Source organism: Rhea pennata, chromosome 3 (genome assembly GCF_028389875.1).
Source record: "Rhea pennata isolate bPtePen1 chromosome 3, bPtePen1.pri, whole genome shotgun sequence".
NCBI classification, from domain to species: Eukaryota; Metazoa; Chordata; class Aves; order Rheiformes; family Rheidae; genus Rhea; species Rhea pennata.
Window position 1 is genome coordinate 42,318,347 of NC_084665.1, and position 22,002 is coordinate 42,340,348.

General features: G+C 39.5%; 1 protein-coding gene across 1 annotated transcript in view; it reads left to right on the forward strand.

The window, feature by feature from the left end:
• The window catches only part of PLD5 (phospholipase D family member 5), a 173,755-nt gene that overhangs the window by 148,548 nt on the left and 3,205 nt on the right, over positions 1 to 22,002 (forward strand). The window contains 3 exon segments of the mRNA XM_062573640.1: positions 9,957 to 10,154; positions 13,940 to 14,079; positions 16,104 to 16,269. Coding sequence (XP_062429624.1) covers positions 9,957 to 10,154; positions 13,940 to 14,079; positions 16,104 to 16,269 — 504 coding nt within the window.

A 22,002-nucleotide genomic window follows, 5' to 3' on the forward strand; every position in this document is an offset into this window, starting at 1 on the left:
AATGAACCTGCAGAATAAAATGATGGAATACCCATTTGAACATATAAGCTCATTTCTTTCTAGAACAGCATACAATATTAATGTAATTGGATCTTCACAGTCCAGTGAAAAAGGGAAAGATTCTTTCTCTAAGAAAAACAGCTTTATAATAATTTGCTGGCTTTTAATACTTGTCCATGTCACCACTACCCCTTCAAATAATTAAATGGCATAAAGGATGTTGCAAAGAGAGTTTCTCTGGTTCAGGTCCACCATGACGGTGGTCCCTTAGATACTTGACAAATAATATCTGTGCATTAAGATTATCAGACTCATGTTTTGGATGGGTTTTTGACATGTTTAGGGAACTGGAGACTTGCAGGAATTCAGTGGCAGAATATACCCTGTACGTGTAGCACAGAAAATACAACATAATCCAGATAAATGTGTGAAAAACTAGAGAAGGCTTTAAAGACAGGCAGTGTTGTTACCAGATATCACTGCTGAGAAGTGTTGGTAGGAGTTCATACTCTAGAAATAAGACTTAGTAGCCTAAGAGAAGCTATAGAAATGAGTGTAAATTGATTTGGGGAATGTCCCAGAAACTGCAGCATGAATACTGCACTTGGCAGTATCCTTGCCTTTAAAAAAAAGTCAGGGGCATCAGTCATGGTGATGAGGATGATTTACAGGCCAAATTCTGTAAGGTATGTCTGCAGCCAGCAGAAGAACAGAGTGCTCAAATCTGAATTTAAAAGTCCCCTGACCAAACACACTTACAAGTGTAAGTGCTGTAGCTTCCTTTGTGTTGTGTTAATTAAGAAGCCCTAAAATAGTAAGACCTGCTGAGAGGCAATACATACTAATGCAGATGCGGCACTAAAACATTTTTATGGTTCTGAACTGGAGCTGGTTTGCAGACAGCCCGTGTGAGGTGGGGGCAGGCAGCAGGTTTATGCTCATCTCTGCAGCCATGCTGCTGCTGCACTTCAGGCCAGCAGCAGGCTCACGGGAAGTTGCTGCTGGAGTTTGGCAATGAGGGACAGACATGCCTGTGGAGTCATAGGTCTTAAGACCTGTGGGCTATCACAATGATTCTGATTCTCCTACATACTCCCACAGGCCATGCACTCTGATCCAGTGGTGGCAGCATCAAGCTCAACAGCTGGTGGTAGTCTTGAGTAATAGGTGATCTTATATGGGTGCAAGAAAAGCAGTAAATCCACTGCTTTCCCAAGAATGGGATTTATGTTGCACAGAAAGAGAACTTGCTCATTAAAACCCAGCTGGACCTCTGCGAGGGAGCTACCGCACCACAGTCTATTCTGTCATCTCCCATAAGAACTTGATAGCAACTAATCTTGGTCAGTGATGTTAATAAATGGAGGCAGATTCCTCTCACAGGGATTTAGCTATTAGCATATCCCATCAGATGAGTCTTGTTCAACTAAACACTTAAAATAACAGCATTAAAATAATCATGAAAGTGTATTCCCAGTATATGCCAGTGGCTCCCGTGCACACATGCATTTGACATTGCACTGATCATAGTTCCCTTCTAGATAGAGATCATTCAAAACTGCCTCAGCTCCAACAAGGCTTCCAAATGCAGCAACCCAGCAGCCTCCCCCTGTAACAATAGAATTATTCTAGGGAAAAATGTATTTAGTATTGTCCTGTGCAAAAGATGTAGTAAATCAGGCAGAAGGAAAATGCCATAAATCTCCATGAGTCAGGGCAAGGAAGGACAATCATTTCAATCACTCTGTGAAAGGAATAATAGGTCTGCAGTTCAACATAAAATCTCATCTTTCTATATACCTAAGTCATCAAGCAGAACAAAATATATTCTGACAAAATGTTCCTTCCATATCAATGTGCAGAATTAATGGCATCTCCAAACCTTTTCAGGTTTTGATATTGTCTTCATAAACATCAGGGCCTAGTTTGGAAGTCATGATGCAGTTGCCTTTCTTAACTTCACCAAAACAGTGAGATCATTGATGTTTGTATGGAACTGCCTATGGCAAGTTATTTATCATTGCTTGGGAAAGGTGTATGGACGTGTGAAGGCTGCCCCTTGCAGCTTTATTTAGGATGTGGAAAACCAGTGCTGAGAGCGCGTGCCTTGGGCTCCAACTGAGGAGGAGGACATAAGGTCACGCAGCCCCGTGCACTGGGCTGCGCTGCAGGAGAGAGGGAACGAGCAGGCAGCGGGATATCTGCGTCTGCCTGTGTCAAAGGAGATTGCAGGGCTTTGCAGAAGCCAACAAGCTCCTTCAGATCACTTTTTAGTTTCTTTTGCCATTCTGTGGATAGAGTGAATTGTTTAATAAGTGACATTGGTACTGTAAATGTGATGGGGCTTGCTAGCAGTGAAATGGAGGCCAGCACAGCATGTTCCTTGTCTTTACAAGCAGCCCTTTTCTCTGATATAAGGAACAGAAACTGTGTTTGAAAAGAGAAACAGAATCAAATTAAAATTCACAGTGAAACAAGAAATAAATCAAACATGATCCTGGGAAATGGTTCCTTGCAGTTCCAAGTTTCCTTTTTCTCTAAAGAGAAAATTGAAGTAACACTTGTGCTTGCTCTGAGGGGGTAATGAAACTGTAAACTGAAAAGTCATTTGTAAATGATAAATTAGGCTGTGATTATGCCAAGTGATATTAATTATGCTGATATAGAGCAAGGAATTCTTAACTGACTCAGTTCTGCCTTCTGGCTTGCTCTGACAGCAGCGATGCATCATGCTTGCTTTATTAGTGAGCACCATCAACAGCAGTAACCAAACCCGAGCTTGTACTGTTAATGCTCTGTTAGGTTCTGCATGAACATCAGCACAGAGTCATCTATGGTTTAAAACGTTTTTACAGATATATTTGATTTTTGCAGAGTTTTCCATATTAGTGGAGCAGAGCAAGTTGAAAAATAAAGTCAGGTGATGAGGTTATTTCCTAATTAGTAAGGACACTAGAGATTGCTGTGCTTCTGTTTTAAAGATGGATGGCTACCTCCTCCCTACAAAGTGCTTTTCCAACGATGCTATTCTACAGAAAGCCCCACTTCTGTGTGCGTGTCTAGCTTGTGTTGCATCTCTGTGGCAGTATCTTTCAGCAGAAGCTAAATGCTGCATCTTACTTTTTGTTCCTTTGTGTTGTGTTAATTAAGAAGCCCTAAAATAGTAAGACCTGCTGAGAGGCAATACATACTTTTGTTACAGTTCTCTTAAGATCAGGGTGCCATGCAAAATAATGGCAGGTCTGTCTATTGAATCTAAGGTGAATTGGAAACCAGTAGAGCATCGCTGTGCAGTTTTGTTGTTCTTGACCTATGGACCAGCAGAGAAGGAAATGGGACAAAAAAACTATCAACCCTTAGAATATTTGCTGTTCCTTATTGCGACAGCTTTTTACTACTAGGTAATAAAAACGTACTAAGTTGTGGCTTCCTTGGGACTTTTATTCTGCAAGAACCACTTACTGCAATCTATCGAATGTACTTTCTGAGGGTGAGAATTAAAGAACCGTGGACTGATAGCAGCTGCCAAGCCAAATGTAATTGATCAGTTCCCATGATGGGGCACGGCCAGTCCAGTCATTCCCTTCTGTTCTTTTACTGAAAGTGCGTCTTGGCTTTATACTGACTATCTTTGGATGCTTAAGTGACATTCAGTGCAAGTGCTATGTGCACTATGTGTCGAATGTGTTACCTCTCTCATCACATGTTCAGGTTTATTTTCAGCACTGTGGCTTGAATGATAGTTTTCCATTTTCTGTGATGGGATCAAGTTTTCAGCACTGGTTGAGAATGTATTCTGATGTCAAGTAGGAGGGATTCTCTTTATTTATTTATTTTTTTTTTCAGTAGAAATTCTGCCTGCCAGACAGTTATCTTCAAATCACTTAAAACCAAGATGATGGAAACAAGGCCCTTTGACCTTAGGCGACAGCAGTGTTTGTGGGGGAAGGTGAATGCACTGAGAAACAGAAAGCTGATCAATTCGAAGAGCTGAGTGTCATAGCAAGGAACATACAGCAACGTGAAGTGACTGCTGGCTGGGCCAGGCAGCCACGCACTCCTCATTGACGTGAGAAACTAAGGAGCAAAAACTGGATCAGGCCAGGAGCAAAGAGAGTAACATGGGGAGAGTAACCGGGGGCACTCGGGTGCCCACAAGGACACAGTACCCGGCACTGTCCGGAGGGGACACAGGGTGCTGCATCCCCCCATTCCTTGGCCATCATGAAACAGCCCGCAGGGGAAGTGTCCCTATCCCTTCCCAGGATCCACTCAGAAAAGGACAATCTGGGGAGAGTAGTGGGTTACCAGAAAATGCAACCTGGAATTGGTGTCAGCTGCAGTTGAAATATATGCCTGACAGAGTGTGTGTTTGTGTGTGTGTCAGTATATCTCTTCATCTCTTTATCTGTCATTATGTTTCTAGTTTTCTTTCTAAAAATACATAAAATTACTCAAAACTCTAAAGATTTTTTGTAGCCAAACCAAAAAAATAAAATAAAAAAATAAAAGCTACTAACAAAGTTGCCAAAGTGAGGAATAGCCCGAATTAAGAGGTCAATATAACGTTAACCTACCTCCTGGATAGTTACTGTGATAGTCTTTATTTAATATGATCGTATTTGTTTTTCCACAAGATTTCCCCACACACGCTTACCTCAAGGAGGGAGGTTGGACTGGATGATCTCCAGAGGTACCGAGGCATCCCAACCGTGCTGCGACTCTGTGATCTCTGCTTCCCCGGCTATGCAACATGCCCTCCTGTTGCATCAGTTCCGTATCTATTCAGTATCTGGCTTTTCCTCATTCAATGCGTGGCTTTAGTGCGTGGTACTGCAACCTTCTGCGGCAAGGGGAATTATTAGGGTCCTTGCAGGTTAATTTATATTGTTTTTCACATAGCTTTTGTTTTTCACATAGCATAGCTTTTTCACAACACCGTGAAGCCCCTGCACTGCGCTAGTGGCCAAGCGCCGAGAGGGCGAGCATTTGGCCCCAGCTCCACGCAGCGAGCTGCAGCTCGTGGCGAAGTGCTAGCCGAGGTCTTGGGGTGCTCTAAAACCCGTGTGCGCTGTGCAGGAGAGGAACTGAGGTAGCGCTGCAGCCTTCGGCCTTTTGGTGTTTCTCATCAAAACGACGGCTGTGCACGTGCAGCTCAGTAGCTTGATGACTTTGCGATGAGCGTTACTCCTGTAATCCCGTTACCCTCAAGGCTGCTCCAATGAGGCCATCGAAGCACTGCGCCGGGAAGTGCTTTTACCCTCCTCAGGTCTGTTCCCTGCTGGTGTCCTCAGCGGAAAGGAGATTTCTTTTTTTTAAGAAATTAAGGAATTTTCTAAAGCCTCCAGCTACATCTACCACAATTCACGTATCACAAGCTGTGAGCCCAAGAGGTGTGCTGCTGTTATGTAGGTCAAGTAGTATCTTGCCTACCCAGTGGGGTTTGTGGTTAAGATATATCTAAAGGTAAATATGAGATGCACTGCCTAGTCTGTAAAGTGCAGGATAAGGATACAACATATACCTCTCTAACCTATGGTCCAAATGTATTTGAAAAGTCTTAGTAATATTACTTCTCAGTTTTTGAAGTTTATAAATTTTTGTGTTGACAATCCATACTTTTTAGGTTCTTGTTTTTCTCATTGCTTGTGCGATGTCTACTAATGTACAAGAGAGAATCAGTAGAAATTTCCTTTAGTGAAATCCTGCTCTTTTTCAAGTCTAGAAAAGAATTCCTCCTCATTGTAAAAATCAGTATCTTATCTAGGCTATATTTATTATTTTTTTTGCAGTTTAACTGATTTCTAAGTTTGAACATCATTTATCTTTGTACAGTGGACTGTTTCCTGGGTCTTGTATAATCATTTACTTCTCTGCTGGTTTAAGAAAGCAGTTACTGGCAGGAAAGACAGAGGTCCGTCTGGTGGCCATTGATAGCTGCTTTGCACAAACGTAAATTGTTCTGCACAGAATAAGCAAAAAGCTTCCGTTCTTTGAAAAGATTGCTGATGGTGGCTCTTCACATAGAGGAGGGTAAAAATACTGTTCATGACAGGACATGAAATTTTCTATCCAGAAGACTGTTCCTCTTGCCAGCCCCCCACGGCAAACTCTGAAAATGTCACTCACAAGCAACTGATTTTCACCTCGGAATATTCTGATTCTGTTGTGCAGCAGTCATATTTGTGGCTCTTACTTTCATTTCAGATTTATCTTCCTCTAGTTTTATTAAGGTTTTTATGTCTTCTTTGAGACCTTCTTCACTCTATTTTTTTCCCCCGTGATGTTTTCGTTACTGTGTAAGTCACTTTTAAAACACAGTATGAAAAAATACTTTCCTTGCCTTATGAGCTCTTGCCCTAAAGGATTTTACTATGACAGGTATCTCAGATGATGCTTTGCTGCAGGTTTCAGTCATTGCAAGTCAGGGAGCAATACTCAGATTTTGATTCTTTCAATATAAATCTACTTTTTCTGTCTCTCCTCTGAGACTTTTTAAAAAGAAAAAAGTCTGTAATAACAGCAGCTCTTGAACTGAAGAGAGAGTCTTTTCCCTTATCTAGATGACATACTGCTTCATACTAAATCTGTCACTAGCACATCCTTGCTGCCCACTCTCTGAAGTGCCTTCAGGATGATGGGCTTTGTAATTAATTGGAAAAAAGAGCAGTCTCTCCTCACCTCAGAGTATGGGAATCAAAACAAGCTCAGTGGGGAAGATGCTTCTGAAAGGTCACCAAACCTACTAGAGCTGTTTTGCAGGAAAGTAGGAGGCTGATGGTTTATTGAGTGCAATTATGGATTATTTGTATTGTTTTCATTTCAAGGTGACTTATACATAAACCAGGCCATAATGAGGTAACAGACTGATGTCTAACCTGCTTTTTGCGGAAATGAGGTCTGTACCATAAACATGTGAGTCCCTGTCTGCCTTCCTCCAGTAACTTTGAATCTACTTTCCAAGTTCAAGCAATTTTGAACTTAAGTTCATAAAAGCTCAATGAAAATAGGCAGCTGGGTAAAGAGGATTTTTGGTTTCCCAGAGAGGAAACCAGTCTGCATCGTGTACCAGAGAATGCACATAGGCAAGAGCTTTTATCAGGGCTTCAGAAGCAGGGAAAGCTTTGATCAGTGCTTGTCTCCAACAAAGAAGCCGACTGCAAGATGCACCACCGTGAGAAGCCAGCGTTTGTTACTGCGCCGTAAATACATCTGTGGAAATGGCTTCGTTCCAGTCTGCAGTTGGAGTCTGATGGGGATGACTGGGTCGTTCACGGGCCTTTGCAGGGCACCACAGTGGCTACTGCTGACTGCCGCTTCCTGCAGGAGGTGCTGACAGTTCCTGGGAGCACTGACAGGTCCCTGGGCAGACTTTGCTCATGGGGAGAGCCTGGTGGTCAGGCAACAGCTGATGTTTCATTTTACAATTAGACTATGTGGGGATCTGTAAAAATTGCACTTAAAAGGTTATGAGTGCCACAGGCTTCCTCCTTACAAGGAAGCACGTGCACAGAAGGGCAGTCTCTTAGTTCATAGACAGGAAGGCAAGGGGCTGCAAGCGTTCCTCTTCAAAGGTGGGTTGTTCTCAGGGATGCAGGCCTGGCAGGCTCTGGTGTGCTGTCAGGACACTGTTTTATCTTTACTTTTAATGGAAGGGATAGAGTGGAATAGTAATAAAGGACTGATAAATGAAAGGAAAACTGTAACCACGTAATTATGACAGAATCTACTAACAGCCATGAAAAGCTGATTAAACCACATTATGCAGATGCATGTTGCAGAATACCATTAGTAAGTCCGTTGCAATGACATGCCTGACAATTAAGAGAGCAGCATTGGCAGCACACAGTGAAAACAGAGATAATGTTTAGTTTAAAATTTTGGGAGATAAACAAGTGCATAAAGGATAGGGACAGCCTAAAAGTGAATACAGAACAGTCCTCAAAGATATCAGCACCTGGGGGGAGAGGGGGAGGGGAGGAAGTTATTCTAAACAAAATGTTTGACTGAGTTGTTATGCACTGCTTGGAATAAGTTACATTTATTATAGAAACATATTTATTGGCTTATCCATAAAATGAAAGGCTGCAGTGCAGTAAGCAGTATTTTCCAACTATCCACAAATTACAGATTGTGCAGACTAATGGAGGAATTCCATCTTTTTTCTGAATTAATTTAAACAAGCTTGCAGAAATGTTCCAATATAGGCATTAAGATTATTAAGTGACATTCCTGTGCTTGAAACAGTTTAGTGAATTATTTTGGGAATTAAATTGTTCATGGTTGTTTATTCTGATGTATGTTGGATTTCCAGCTCAAGGACTTGAGGAAACTGTCACTTATCAAGTTTCTTTCCCACTGGAGTGTTGGGATTTGTTGTCTCCTCTCACCTATCATAAAATGAGAATGAAGGTTCAATTCTATCCAGCACTTACCTTCCTCTCCCCATTCTTCCATTCTCGCACAGTTTCTCATCTGCAGTCAGAGAAGAATTGTGCAGGAACAAGCTCTTAAGATAACAGAGTTCCCCGGGGTTTTTAAAAAAGATATGTTCCTTACAAAAACTACCCCACATGACTGTGGAGAGACCATCTAAGGGGATTTTAAGGAGTCACTGAAAAGATGGACATCCTGGAGAGTTCATATGGTTCTGATTTTCTCCATTGTGCTAGGTCCTCTGAGACAATAGCGACCAACAGAGCTCGCTTACAGAAAAACAGCATGGATCCTTTAAATATTTATCCTGCATATTGTTTTCCAACAGATACACACAGATTTTCTTCTCACTTTATTTTCGGAGGTGGCTGAACTAGTGTGAAATGCAGATAATGAGTGGTCAATAGCATCTGTGCCCACAGTGGTGCTTTCCTGAGCCTTTAGAAAGTAAAGGAAGGGAGAGAGAGTTGTGAGTGCTGATACACTTTGATTAAAGAATCCAGACGATATATTTTTATATGAAAATATACCTACAGCATAAGCACCGAGACGTGTGATATGGGAAATCTCTGCCAAACTAGGATTTAAGATAGTCAGGAGACATGTTTTTAGTTAAATGTAGTGGAAAGACTATGTGGCCATAAAAGGTTAAAGCATTCACTGTACTGTAATATCTACATTCACTTGGGCTATTTCTCCTCATTCTTTATATGCGAGAACAAGAATGCTTACAAAGTGCTTTTCAAAGAAGAGTATCATTATTCCCATTTTTACATGTGAGGAAACTGAAGCCTAGAAATTTGAGGTACCCTAGTTGGGGTACCATACTACAGCAATAGTAGAGTTAAGAATAGAATGTTTTTGTCTGCTGCCTGGGTGCACTATATACTGGACCATGCTGTTTTTAATACTACAGTAGATTTATCTACTGACAGTAAGAAATGTCCAGTTTTTCCGTCTTTCTCTCTGAAGCTGGAGCATCATATTCCCTCTCCAGCAGATAGAGACTGTAATTTCCTAGAAGAGAATCCATTTATTTCAACTTTTCCAAAACTTACTGAACACAATTTGCCTCTGAAGTAGGACACAGTCACCGATTGCACTGTGTGCACTGATGCCACCAAGCCAAGTGGATGCTCTTATTGTAAACACAATTTTAAAACCTCATCCTAGCCAAGAGTAGTAAATCTCAGGCAACACACACAAAAAAATGGTACCTCTGACAAACAGCTATCATCACATCTATGATGTGGTGTCTGTAAGGGTGTGTTGTCTTCTATCAGGACATGGCGTTCTGAGGAGATACGCTGAACATATACACTCTGTTACAGGTTTGCCTACTTTGCAGATTTAGCTCCTGTGCTTGCCTTTAAAGTAGTGTTGTTAAGAATGTACTTGTAGTTGATAGTAATAGCTCTGAGCACACAGTAAACTTTCGAAAGTTACCCTTCAGGCATGTCTTATGTGCTGACTGTATGCACAGCAAAATACCGCAAACGATGCAAACCTTGTTTTTGCAGATGAAGGAACTTGGCATCATCGTGTACAACTGCAGTTGCCTGGTCCTGGATTTACAAAGGATATTTGCCCTGTATAGTTCATTAAAATACAAGAATAAAATACCTCCGAGTTGGTCTAAGAGACTGTATGGAGTGTATGATACCCAAAACAAACTGACACTGCAGCTGAATGAGACAAAATCAGAAGCCTTTGTGTCGGTAAGTCTTGAAAAAGTGTGTCTTGCCTTGTTTGCAGGGAGGCGGGGAAGGGAGGAATCTTATTTAACACAGCAGGTTTTTTGGAGGACCTGGAAATGTAATACATCTGCTTACTCTCCTAATATTGTCTGTTTTGAATAACAGAACAGTAGGTTGGGTAGATGTCAGTAGCATATATGAAAGAAACTCAGATGTCTCTTCACTCATATAGAGATGCTCATAGTTCACTGCATAAACTCCATTCACAATGCTGTGTTCTCCTTGACAGATACTGGCTGGTGAAAAGGAAGTTTATTACTACATTGAATACCTTTGCTTTTATTTCCTGTATTCTCTCTTTTTTAATATTCCTCATTTTTAAGCTGCTGAGAGAATCTGTGTTCAGGAAGACACATAAGCCCATTAGAAATCAACAGGACTACTGACAGAAAGTACTATTAATACAAACATGCACAGGGTAAATAAAGCATGTACTTAAGCATTTCTCTAAATTGGCCCTAAGTGAAGAAGATTCACATCACTGCTAGGTACTTAGCCCAAAGAAGCTATTATGAATCATGCAAGGGACTGGAAACTCAGGTACAGAGATAAGACTGCTACAGTTGTCACTTACAGAAGACAGAACTTGATGGGAAGTGACACACTGCTGAAAAACCAAATTGTGGGGAAACAGTCATTTCAATAGATATACTTTTGTGGGAAGTCTGTAATTTAAAGTTTCACTTAAAAAAAATGTGTTGTCTTTTCCTATTGTGCGGAAGATCACAGTGCATTTTTTCATTCTCAGTTCTGTGACATTGTACCTGCATGTAGTTTGCCAGGACTGAGGCTGCTATGGAATTTCATTTGTGTATCATTCTTTTCCTTTCTCTGTAATTATCACCACTTTTCTCTCACATTCGGGAAACAACAGAGCAGCCCTTCCAGGTAGCTCATTTATTTACACTGGTAGACATAGGGCGAACTGACGAGTAAATGAATTGTTTATCAGACATCTAAAATGATAAGCTTGCTATCAGAACCTGTGTTTTTATTGATGTGATTTATAAGGATTAGTCCCTTTCCATACTGTTCCCTTTACAGTAGTCAAGGGAAGTAGCTTTTATAGTATAGTAGCTTTTAGCTTTTAAATAGTACTTTAAAACTTCTGAACTTTAAACCACTAGCCATCCCAAAACATTTAGACATCTACATGTAGACGAAAAAAAGAATGAGTAAAAAGAAAAATGAAAGAATGTGGTATATCCCTATGGAAACACTGTCTCTCTATATTTTTTATGGGAAGAAAGGGAGCAGTTCTCTGTCTCAGCAGTGATGCAGCAGAACTGGAAAAAGGTACATAGGGGACAGAGATAATGAAAGATGCAGTATTACCCATTCTGGAGGTAATCATAAAAGTAAAAAACGATTTTAAATCAGGGCTATCATGAAGGAGATGATAAAGCTTTATTTATCATTTTGCATAATACACTGGGCAACAGACCATTGCTTTATAGCTAGTTAAGTCTAAAATAACACAAGACATGTAGCATGCTATTAAGTTACAGGAACCTCGAGCACAGGATGTTGGTGCAGATGACTGGTTATATGGGGCAGGGTTTACCTTGATGTGTCATGTGCCACACAAAGTCCAGATGTGCAGGTTGTTCAGCTCCTACAATCAGTGGAGAGGGATGGCTATTTTGAAATGAAATGAATGAAAATCTGGAAGTGCCTAAGACATCCAGGATTAAAAGCCTTCTGAAGAGATATATATTTCCATTGATTCTGTAGAGAGCCATAGGGACTGGCTTAAATTAGAAAAACGACTTTTGGACAGTTAGCTTAAGAGCTGTAAAATGAATTCTATCCAACGTAGCTGCCCTTCTTAAAAGCAATATGGAAACTCCTGCCCTCTCCCAAACAACTTGTAAGAAATGGAGGAATCCTGCTGAAAGCCCATCCTGCAGGGCACACAGCAATGAAGGCTTGGCAAGGCCAACTTAAGGCATATGGGATCCTAGACAAAGACAAGTGGAGAGGGTCTCTAAAAAACTGCTCTTCTGCAGTGTTTTCAGAGTGTTCACTTCCTCTCTGTGATTTGTTTTCTTTTCTGGGCTGGGACAAAGGTCCTTTGTCTTGAAATTCTACTTTGGAAAACAAAAGAAAGGAGTTGCTGGTACTCACAACCTCAGATTAACTAAGTCTAACTCCAGGAGGTCCCTGAACTTGTAGTCACAGTTTAGTTACTAGGTTATCATCAGGAAAAAAAGAATGCAGTTTGTATAGATGAACTATATGAATGTAAAGCTTGAGAAATGGACTTGAATGAAATTGAACCATCTCTACTTGTTTTGATACTGTTCCAAAGCAACAGAAAACCTGCTGTCACTGAAGGCAAGTAACTGGTAACTGTTTCATTCTCTAGCTGTTCCATCTATAACTTCAAGCTTGTATCCAAGAAAATATTAAGAGTACACAAATAAAATCACAGTGCAGTATCCTCTTAAAACTGACTCAGATAATAGACACAAATTATGTTTAACAAAATCATTTTATGCTGTTTCTTGAGTCCAAGCTCATTGTTTGAAAATCTATTTCACTTTCCATCTTCTTGTTGTTTTAAACACACATAACAAAGTCTTTTAAATATATATAGTTGGGAATCATGGCTATAAGGTTGCTTAGCAACAAAACACCATCTTCCAGACTGGCTGATTAAAAACACAAGAGGGTTTGGGGGTCTTTTTCTAGTGTGCAGGAATGGATTTTGAATACTGATCCTGAAATCTTACCGCTGTTAATTATTCTGATTACTTTCTGAACTTACTTACTTGCAGTAAGAGTAAATTCTTAAGAACACCAGTCAGTGCTTAAGGCACCATTGTGATAGGCACTGTATTGGGAAAAAAAGAAAGAAAGAAAATCTGTTCCTAAAGAAAATACACTAATCTAGGTGTCAGGATGCAATGCAAGCAGGTAGCAAAGGTGAGAAGATCAAACAGCAGCAGGGAAGCAGTAGGCTGGTAGAGCAAGTGGCACCTGTTCTGGCTCTATAAGCTGCCTTGAACAACTGCTGGTCCCAGCACCTGTGTTGCTTTTGAGCAGCCTGGCAGGTGGCTCCTCCTCTTCCTTGTCCCAGTTGGAAAGGAAGAGCAGAAGGTCTTTGACCTCTCTGGTGCAGGAGTGAAGGCACTTCTCATGGCTTCCCATGGTTTCCCAGACTTTGCCTTGCTGGCTGATGCATTTGAAATCGGAGCAGAAATACTGAGCAGAAAAACTGAAATCTGAGCTTATCACTTAAAAATTCAATAGTTGGTATATTGGTATTTGTATATGGTGGTAAGTTTTCAAGAAAATTTTCTTGAAAATCTACAGCATCTCCTTGCAGCAGTGACTCTTAGCAGATGGTGACTTTGCACAAAACTTTAAACAGGACTGACATAATAAAAAAACTTAATTCTTGATTGCAAGTGATCAGTCATTCTCCTCCATTTAATGACGCTTTGGAATAAAAATTCTCTGATACGTAGCAACTTTTCAGCTAGAGCTGCTTTGATGACAACAGATGTTTTCAAGTTTGTGCTCTCTGCATTTTACCCACAATAATATCTAAGTGAAGAAGCTTTCAAAGAAAAATTAAGTAAATAACTCTCCTTTGCTATGCTGTGTATTCTAGCAGGAACTAAAGGTATCAGTTAATAGTCTCCACTAAAGCATCTAAAATTGCTTGCCAGAATGAGAGGAGAGGGGGGAAAATCTCTCCATGTTTTTTAAATGTAGTATTTGAACTTTTGCCTTAACAGAATTCACCTAAACTTTTCTGCCCAAAAGACAGAGTCCTGGATATTGAAGCTATATACAATGTTATTGATGATGCAAAACAGTTTGTATACATAGCTGTCATGGACTACTTGCCTATCGTCATTGACACAAATGCTAAAAGGTGAGTGTCTCTGTCTAGAACAAGCATGTTATCATATTGCTGGTAAGGTTTACTGGACAAAATGAACCCACAGGAGACTATTTGCTACTGTGGACCAAATTTCTTGGGGCCCAATTCTGCTCTTATTGAAATCAGTGAGAGTTCTGCCATTGACTTAAATGGGAGCAGAATTGGGACCTAAGAAGACATTTCCAGGTTTGGGTCCTAAGGTTTGGATCTGTCTGTCGAAGGAGATCAGAACTTGTCTAGTCTGACCATCTGCAAGTGGAGCCCAGGAATACAACAACCTGCCTAAATATGAATCCTGTTTCTTACATTGCTATATTCAGTGCCTTGATACCCAAGCTACTGGCATTGTATGAATACCACACAGATACTCAGTGTGAGAGAGAGAGTGTTGTATGGGTGTAAAAGATAAATAACATGTTTTGAATTCTAATACACAGCGTGGAAGATGTCATAATTTTACTGAAATATACATATATGAAAATTCAAATTCTGCAGATTACACTTTATATCCCATTTTGGTTAACTGAGAATTGCTAAAAACAAACAAAACCATACTTTTTTATGCACGGTGTATGTATAGACCACATTTCTTTAAAAGCACTCATGACCTATAACTGGAGCCACAGTGTTATAAAGCCATTCAACTCAGGAGGTTAGGTAAGTATTCAGTGGTCCCTGCTACTCTTGGTAACACTTGCTATGAATTGAGCATCTAGTACAGCTGGCCATTCCATCTGTGTGCTCTAAATTAAACTCTTAAGCCAAACTAAAAATCTGGTCATTAACATGCTTTCTTCCAGATTTTCTTAGGTAAAGGTGAAAAAATGGGTGTTGTTCAAGATTTTCAATAAAACCCTTATCATTAAACCTTTTAGTAACCTATCTGAATGTCATCAAATATAAGATACTTTATTTCCACAGTATCACATTGACAGAATCATAGTTTTGTAGGAACCCCAGTTTCATCTTATCCATCCCTGTCATTTCTTGTTTAGGCTGTGAAGTATCTTAGTCTATGCCACTGTATAGAACAGCAATCTCCTGTATTTCTCCTTACTTTGTTCCCATCCTGAAAGAATTCAGAAATCAATATGGATTTGGGAGATCCAAGACAGCCCCTCTTATATTTTTCCTAGTAGCATGGCTTTGTGGTTGAGGAAGCCACAGCTTCCCTACCTTGTCAGTTCCCAGTCCTTGCCTGTTTGTTTTCTGGCATAGCAGAGCTCAAGCTTCTTTCAGCTGAACTCCTTGATATGTCCTGGAGAAAGGAAAGCATGCATTTTCTTTAATTCTTCCAGCAGAGCTGCTCCCACCCAACGGTCAGGAACTAAAAGCTCTTAACGAGCGACTCTGAGATTGGCACTATGGATGTTGCTATCCCATTCATGGCAGTTTCTCTTGTCCTCATCAGGAAAAGAGGCAGCATTCTCCTTGCACAACCCATCTCCTTTCCCCACTAAGCAGCGCAGGCACCCTGCGCTCTCCTACAGGCCCTCAACCTGTATGGTCCCATTACAGAGGGAAAGTGAGGGCAAGGAAGGATTCTTTATGCCTGTTCCCTCACTTGTGTAACTAACAGAAAATTCTTGTCCCTCTGTCTGGGCTGGGTGAGGAGCACCCTCTAGCTGTAGTGCCTTCTGTTTCTTTGACACCCAAGAGCTCAACTGCTCTACCTCAAGACAGTGACGCAGGAAGAACTCCCCTGGCCATGGGGAGACAAGGAATACGTATGTATTCTGTGCAAGTGTTTAGGCAGCTCTCACTCCTACAGAAATAGCAGATGTGCGCAACTGTCTTCACTGCCCCCATGGTGACAGGTTTGGTGCAGGGCAGAATGACGTAATGGATTCCGGCAGATCACTTCAGCCAGAACCCCTTCAAGTGAGAACCACATTCCTTAAACTACTGGAAAATGTGATTCAAATTTGTAGTTTTCTCTGTGATATCTAAGTTTGTGTGGATAAAAACCCATTTATTTTTTAAGACCTCTGACCTACTGTATTCTTTCTCCACAGATACTGGCCATATTTAGATGGGAAGATAAGAGAAGCTTTAGTTTTACGAAGTATTAAAGTACGACTTCTCATAAGTTTCTCAAGAGACACAGATCCCCTTACATTTAATTTTGTTTCGTCTCTCAAAGCTATTTGCACTGAAGTTCCCAGCTGTAGTTTGAAAGTTGTAAGTACAATCCATATTATTTTGAAAGTTAAGATTGTTTTTCTCCAAATAAATCACGAAAACTTAACACACACTGAAGAGCATTCTGTGTTAGTATGGTAACATTTAAGTTTCATTAAATAACATAGGTAACATAGTGGACTAAATTTAATCCTAGTAGTGGCAGATAAAAGACAGGAAAATAAAATGATGCCAGAAGGCAGTTTGTGCTGGGGACAGCTCGTGGTCCTTCATGGCAAACCTAGCAGAGTGAACCATAGTTATGTCTTCTTTAAGCTGTCTGCTAACAGTAAATGTGACAATATAAAAATGTTTTCTAGTTTGGACTTGTGTAACTGTTCAGCTCCATAAGCATCTACTTTCTCCTTAATGAAGTACAAAGTACAAGAAAAAACACTGGAAGATTTAATGTTACATTCAGAATTATGAATATACATGCAATACAGTAAAGTGAGAAATACCATATATTGCATACTTGCATTAGAGTACAGCGCATATGGAAAGTCCCATTTTAAATTGGATATACTCTTAGAAAATAGAGGGATGCTGGAACTCACAATCAGCTTGCACCAATTTCTTTAGAGGGGGAGGGGAGAGAAAATTGTCTTAAGTTGCTAAATCTGCTAAATTATTTTGACTTTTTAAAACTGCTAATTAAAAAAACCAAATACTAATACTGCTTGTGTTATCCTAAGTCATATTTATGCATATCAAGAAATAGGGATTTTTGTTTTAAGAAATGCACTGTTACAAGTTTCTTAGGTGAGAATCAGCAGAAAGGTTTCGTGGGGATTTTTTAGGTCAAAAAGAAGTCTGGTAATTCATGTTGCTCATACTGCTCAAGCCACTTTGAAGAATTTCAACTTTGAAGAATTTCAAGTAACCTTGAGCTACAGCTTGTTCTGTATTTACCATCAAAATTCCATCTATGTTTTCAAAATTATTGCTTAATAAATGGCATATAATGCTCTACATACTTGTAGCCATTTTCCTCTATTTACAACAGGTAGAATCTTTAGAACAGAATTTTTCTGGCAAAGAACGAAATGCTATGAGGAAAATTTTTGATTTCTATACATTTATTCTATATAAACATTGTAGCTAGAGTATCTTTAGTTAAAATACAAATATAATGATTTCTAGTAATAAAACATAACAGACCACAGATTTTAATACAGTTTTAATTTACAGTGCAACTCTTACCTCTGTGCCGTGCATCAGCAGGTTGTTTTGCACACTGGGTATATTACCACATTAAATAGTAACAGACTTAATATTGTTCTGTTATGAGTAACATCTTAAGGCTCAGAGTTTGCTGGTTACTATTTGTGAAACTGTGGCACAGGCTTCATCATGACACTCATTTACTTCACAAAACATGTCAGATATGCAAGTTAGAAAAAACAGTACTTATCCTTTATGCTTATCTGGTTATAGCCAGGATCAAAAGAGTAAAAACACGCTGGATGGGGAGGACAGTTAACAAGGTAGAAAAATTAAATATTCTGAGTTAATGGAAAAATCTGCTTTTCCCTTTGGTTCTGCTTTTGGTATGAGAAACATGAAGTCAAACTAAGCACTGTACAGAAAATACAGTCAAATACAGGTACGTGTTGTATGTTTTTATATACAAGAATATTGAAATTTTAAGAAAAACTTACTTAAACTAGAAATCCTCATCAAGACTTTACTTAAACTGAATTACCACCAGTCAATTTCTTAGTTTAAGTTGTCGTAGTACCTTAATACTGTTCTGACAGAAATGACACTTCCCCATCTTCCATTTTCTTGGGGATAACATAACTCAACCCTACAAAAAATATTTATGTTTTTCATTATATTCATTTATGTTTTGTTCCATGTGAAATGCTTTTTCATGATTGTTTCTTTCTTTGGAAGAATCACTCTGGCTGAGTGGCTTCCAGGAGGTGCCAATGGCTTGCTGCAGGGTTCACTGCAGCTATTTTAACAAAGGCAGGAGCCTGAGGCGCACTGTCAATTTTGGAGATTTTTCAAGTGCTTTTGTTGGATGCAAACCTCCTCTTGGTTTCCCCAACTTTGACCAGGCCAATGGAAGTTTTGGTACAACCTAACTAGAAACCAGGGCCCTGCAAACTACTTACCCCTAGCAGTGTCATGATCAAAACTTACAGCCAACCTCCATTTCTCTCATTTTTCACTCTGCTGTAAAGATCAGAAAGGCAGGAGACTGCAAGGTATGATTTCCTAGTTGAGAGAGTCTAATTTTAATGCATTTCTTCTACCTAGAAGCAGGTTTTTCTCTTTTGCCCAAAAATTTCTGGCAACACTGAGCAATTAACAGCACTGAAGCCAGGTAGAAAGAGATCAATCCTTAATTATGCATTCCTGAGCATCTCGCTATGAATTGTGGAGTCTGCTGTAAATAAGCTTTGAAAATTCATAATTATTGGATTCAACTGTTAAACTGTGAATTTGAGAACACAAATTCAATTTAAGTTCTCTGAAAAAACACCACTGAGAAGACCTTAAGAGCAAAAAAAATGCCTTTGCTTGAAAACTAAATAAATGTTCTAAGTACATGGCCAAACAGCTGCTGCGTATCAGCCCTCTGGCTCATCCAGTGAGCTCTGTCCTATGTGCTGAACTACAAGTGAGCAGAAAATGAAGGCTTGAATTGTAAGGGGTAAACTCAAGAAGAGTTTATCAGCATGCATTTGGGGACCTTAAATCTAGTATTCCACAAGTTGTGCATGCTTCTCTCTGTAAATGCATATTAATTGTGTGCAAGAATGTACAGTCTGGCTCTGAAAGCTGAATTAAAAAGGGGTCTGCTCTGTTGCTTAGTGCTGAAGAGAGAAAGTGGCATGTTTTTTAAAGGGCCCACAGAAAGAATGAAATAGACTCAAGTAACTTTAGAGAACTGGAAACTAGGAAGGAGTGGCACTGACCCTAAAGTGTTACAAATTGACTATGAAACCTTTCATCCTAAGCCGTAATTTAATTTTAACGCTCTAAAGTCTTTAAGGAAAAAAAAAAGGAGTTAGAAACGATGAATGAAATCTGAAGGTGTGTGTTGGAAAACATTAGTATATGCCATTCAGCACCTATGATAGTTTACTTCCTCCCTAAGTTGCATTTGTGTGTTTTGTTTGTGAGGGCAAACGAGTTTCCTTCCTACCTGTAAGGGAGTTAACGGCTTGTCTGCTACCGCTGGAGAATGCTACATTTTCAAGCCACCTGTCTTTACCTGCCTGATTTCAAAATTTTCTCTCCTACAAAATTATACAAATAGAAGGCTAATTTATCTTTTTCAGTTCAGCAGATCTGCTATCTCAATCTGACAACTTTAAGTTATTATTCTATTTGACCATTTTTTCAGCAAGATATGTAACCTTTTGCTAAATCACAACCTTCAGAAGATAGTTTGTTATATTTTGTTTCCTGGTACTAAATACTTTTCCCATTCAACATCTTCAGAGTACTTCCTACAACATTAGTATTACTTGCACAGTGGATTATTTCAGCTTCCAAGTCACCACAAAGAGCTGATGCATTACACTTGAAGGATGCCCTACAGTTGCTGACTATCTTTGTTTGTTGTGCAGAGAAAGCCATGAGCATTTTTAGTTTTTTATCAAACATTCAGGATTCTTTCAGAAAGATTCAGATCCACCTCTAGGTTGCTAAGTACATACCTTCTGTGTGAGTACATGTTTGCACAATAGTTCCTCAGGCATGAAGTTGCAGCTTTGATGTATTTACTGAAAATTAGGCTCTACTAGCTAGTAAGCTTTCCTTTATAGCTATAAGATGGTTTGTTCTAATGTATATATATATACTGTAATTGCATGTTAGTAACATTTAAAATGTTTAACTACAGATGCAGTTTTTCCATGCAGTTTAGTTAGGTATGAATATACAATATAGAGCTCAATATAGAAGAGGAAAATCTTTACTAAATGAAGCAATCATTCTATTAAAAAGTTTAGGTTGGTCTGCTTGCTTTTAAAGCAAAAAAACTGTCCTTGGAATTTTTCTAGTGTGTAAACTTATTACAAAAATTAAACCGTGGAAGTTAAAAATGCCACGTGCACAGGTGAGTAGGCATGCAGTGACATATGAAAGCCAGAGACTGCTGGATGAGATAATGATGGATCTTACACCTGTACTACATGACCATACAGTATTTGGGCACTGAATTGTCCACTGAGCTGTTATTAAGATGCATGCAGCTGTGATCATAAAGAGGGTAGTCAATTTTACAGATACTTAACCTGGCACGATACTATATGCTTTAGGATTTTTTTTCCTCCACTCACTGATCTAAACTTCTATCCATTCTCAACAATAATAGGAACAGATTATTTCCACACTACACACTATTTTAGTTGTTTGTTTCTAATGCATTAATAACCTCCTTCACCCATAAAAAGCTGTTTCATCACCTTGGGGGGGGGGGGGATCAACCCTAAAATAGAAATCAGTCTGTTCAACACTCTAATCACTGTAAGCAGAGAACTACAGGCCAGAGTGGGCATTTAGCCTGAACCAGTCTTGGCATTTTATGCAGAGGTCTTCAAGCAGTTTTGGTACTGCCTCTGGCAACAGAAAATTCACCATATGTATTTTGCAAGGGGAAAAAGAGCAATTCTAACTGACAGTCCAAAGCGTAAAGCATTAGGTTAAACAACACCCCCCCCCCGGCCTGCTGTACCTTTTATCTGCAAATAAACCATATTAACTAGGTTTGATAATGCTGATCAGAGGTAAGACTGTACAGTATTCACAGAGTTCTTTCTTAAGGAAAAACCAAAGAACGATCTGTAATGACTGAGATGAATGATTAAGATGAACAAGTAGTACTATCACCCCCTCTACTTGCCACTGTTTATATACAGTTCTGAAGTGACCACTAAACACCAGTGTGATAAAACCTGAAGCTGGAGTTCCTGGTACTTATTAACAACCTAGAATTGGATTTTGAAAATACTGAGACTATTCTGAAAGGCATCTCTATACCCAAAAGGATTATGTCAAGGTTGTATGGAAGGTATCAGTGGTTCAAGGTGTGAACAGTACATTAAAAGGCTTTTGGGGGGGAGGAGTTTTTGGTGGCTTTTGTTGTTAATATCTTTCAACTTTTGACTAGCTGTACTGTACAGACAATTGCCTTAGTTCATAATACGCTCTGAATTTTGATGCTGGGAAGCTACACCATCACCTAGATTATAAACCTTCCAAGTCCTACACTAAATATTTAATTTCTTCATTCTCCTGTTATTCTCCACCTGTTTTTGGACTCTGGGTGTTTAGCTATCAATTTCCCTAATGAAACAAATAACACTTAAGCTTGTACTAGAAACCTCATTTTCTATCTGGGCACTAAGCCAGATTAGAAATGAATATAGTTCTTCAATAAAATCTATCAGCTTTTGCCTTTTTGGGTAAAACAGATGCATTTTTCTCTTGTCAAGGAAGTTTGATCTCTGCAAATCAGATTTAATCTTGAAAAGTCAGAGAGATGGGCAAGTTTCCCATTGTAAAGTATGCAATGTGTAAGATAAAGGTATTAATTCAGCTTGCTGGCAAACCACGTGAGCTGGATCCTGAAGCAGACTTCAAACCCCAGTGTCTCTTGATGAATTAGGAAATGAGCTAAATACACTTCTGGCTCTCACCCTGCAGAACACAATGGATTCTTTGGTTCATTTCACAGCCTTTATTATATAGCACTGTATTTCTTATAACATG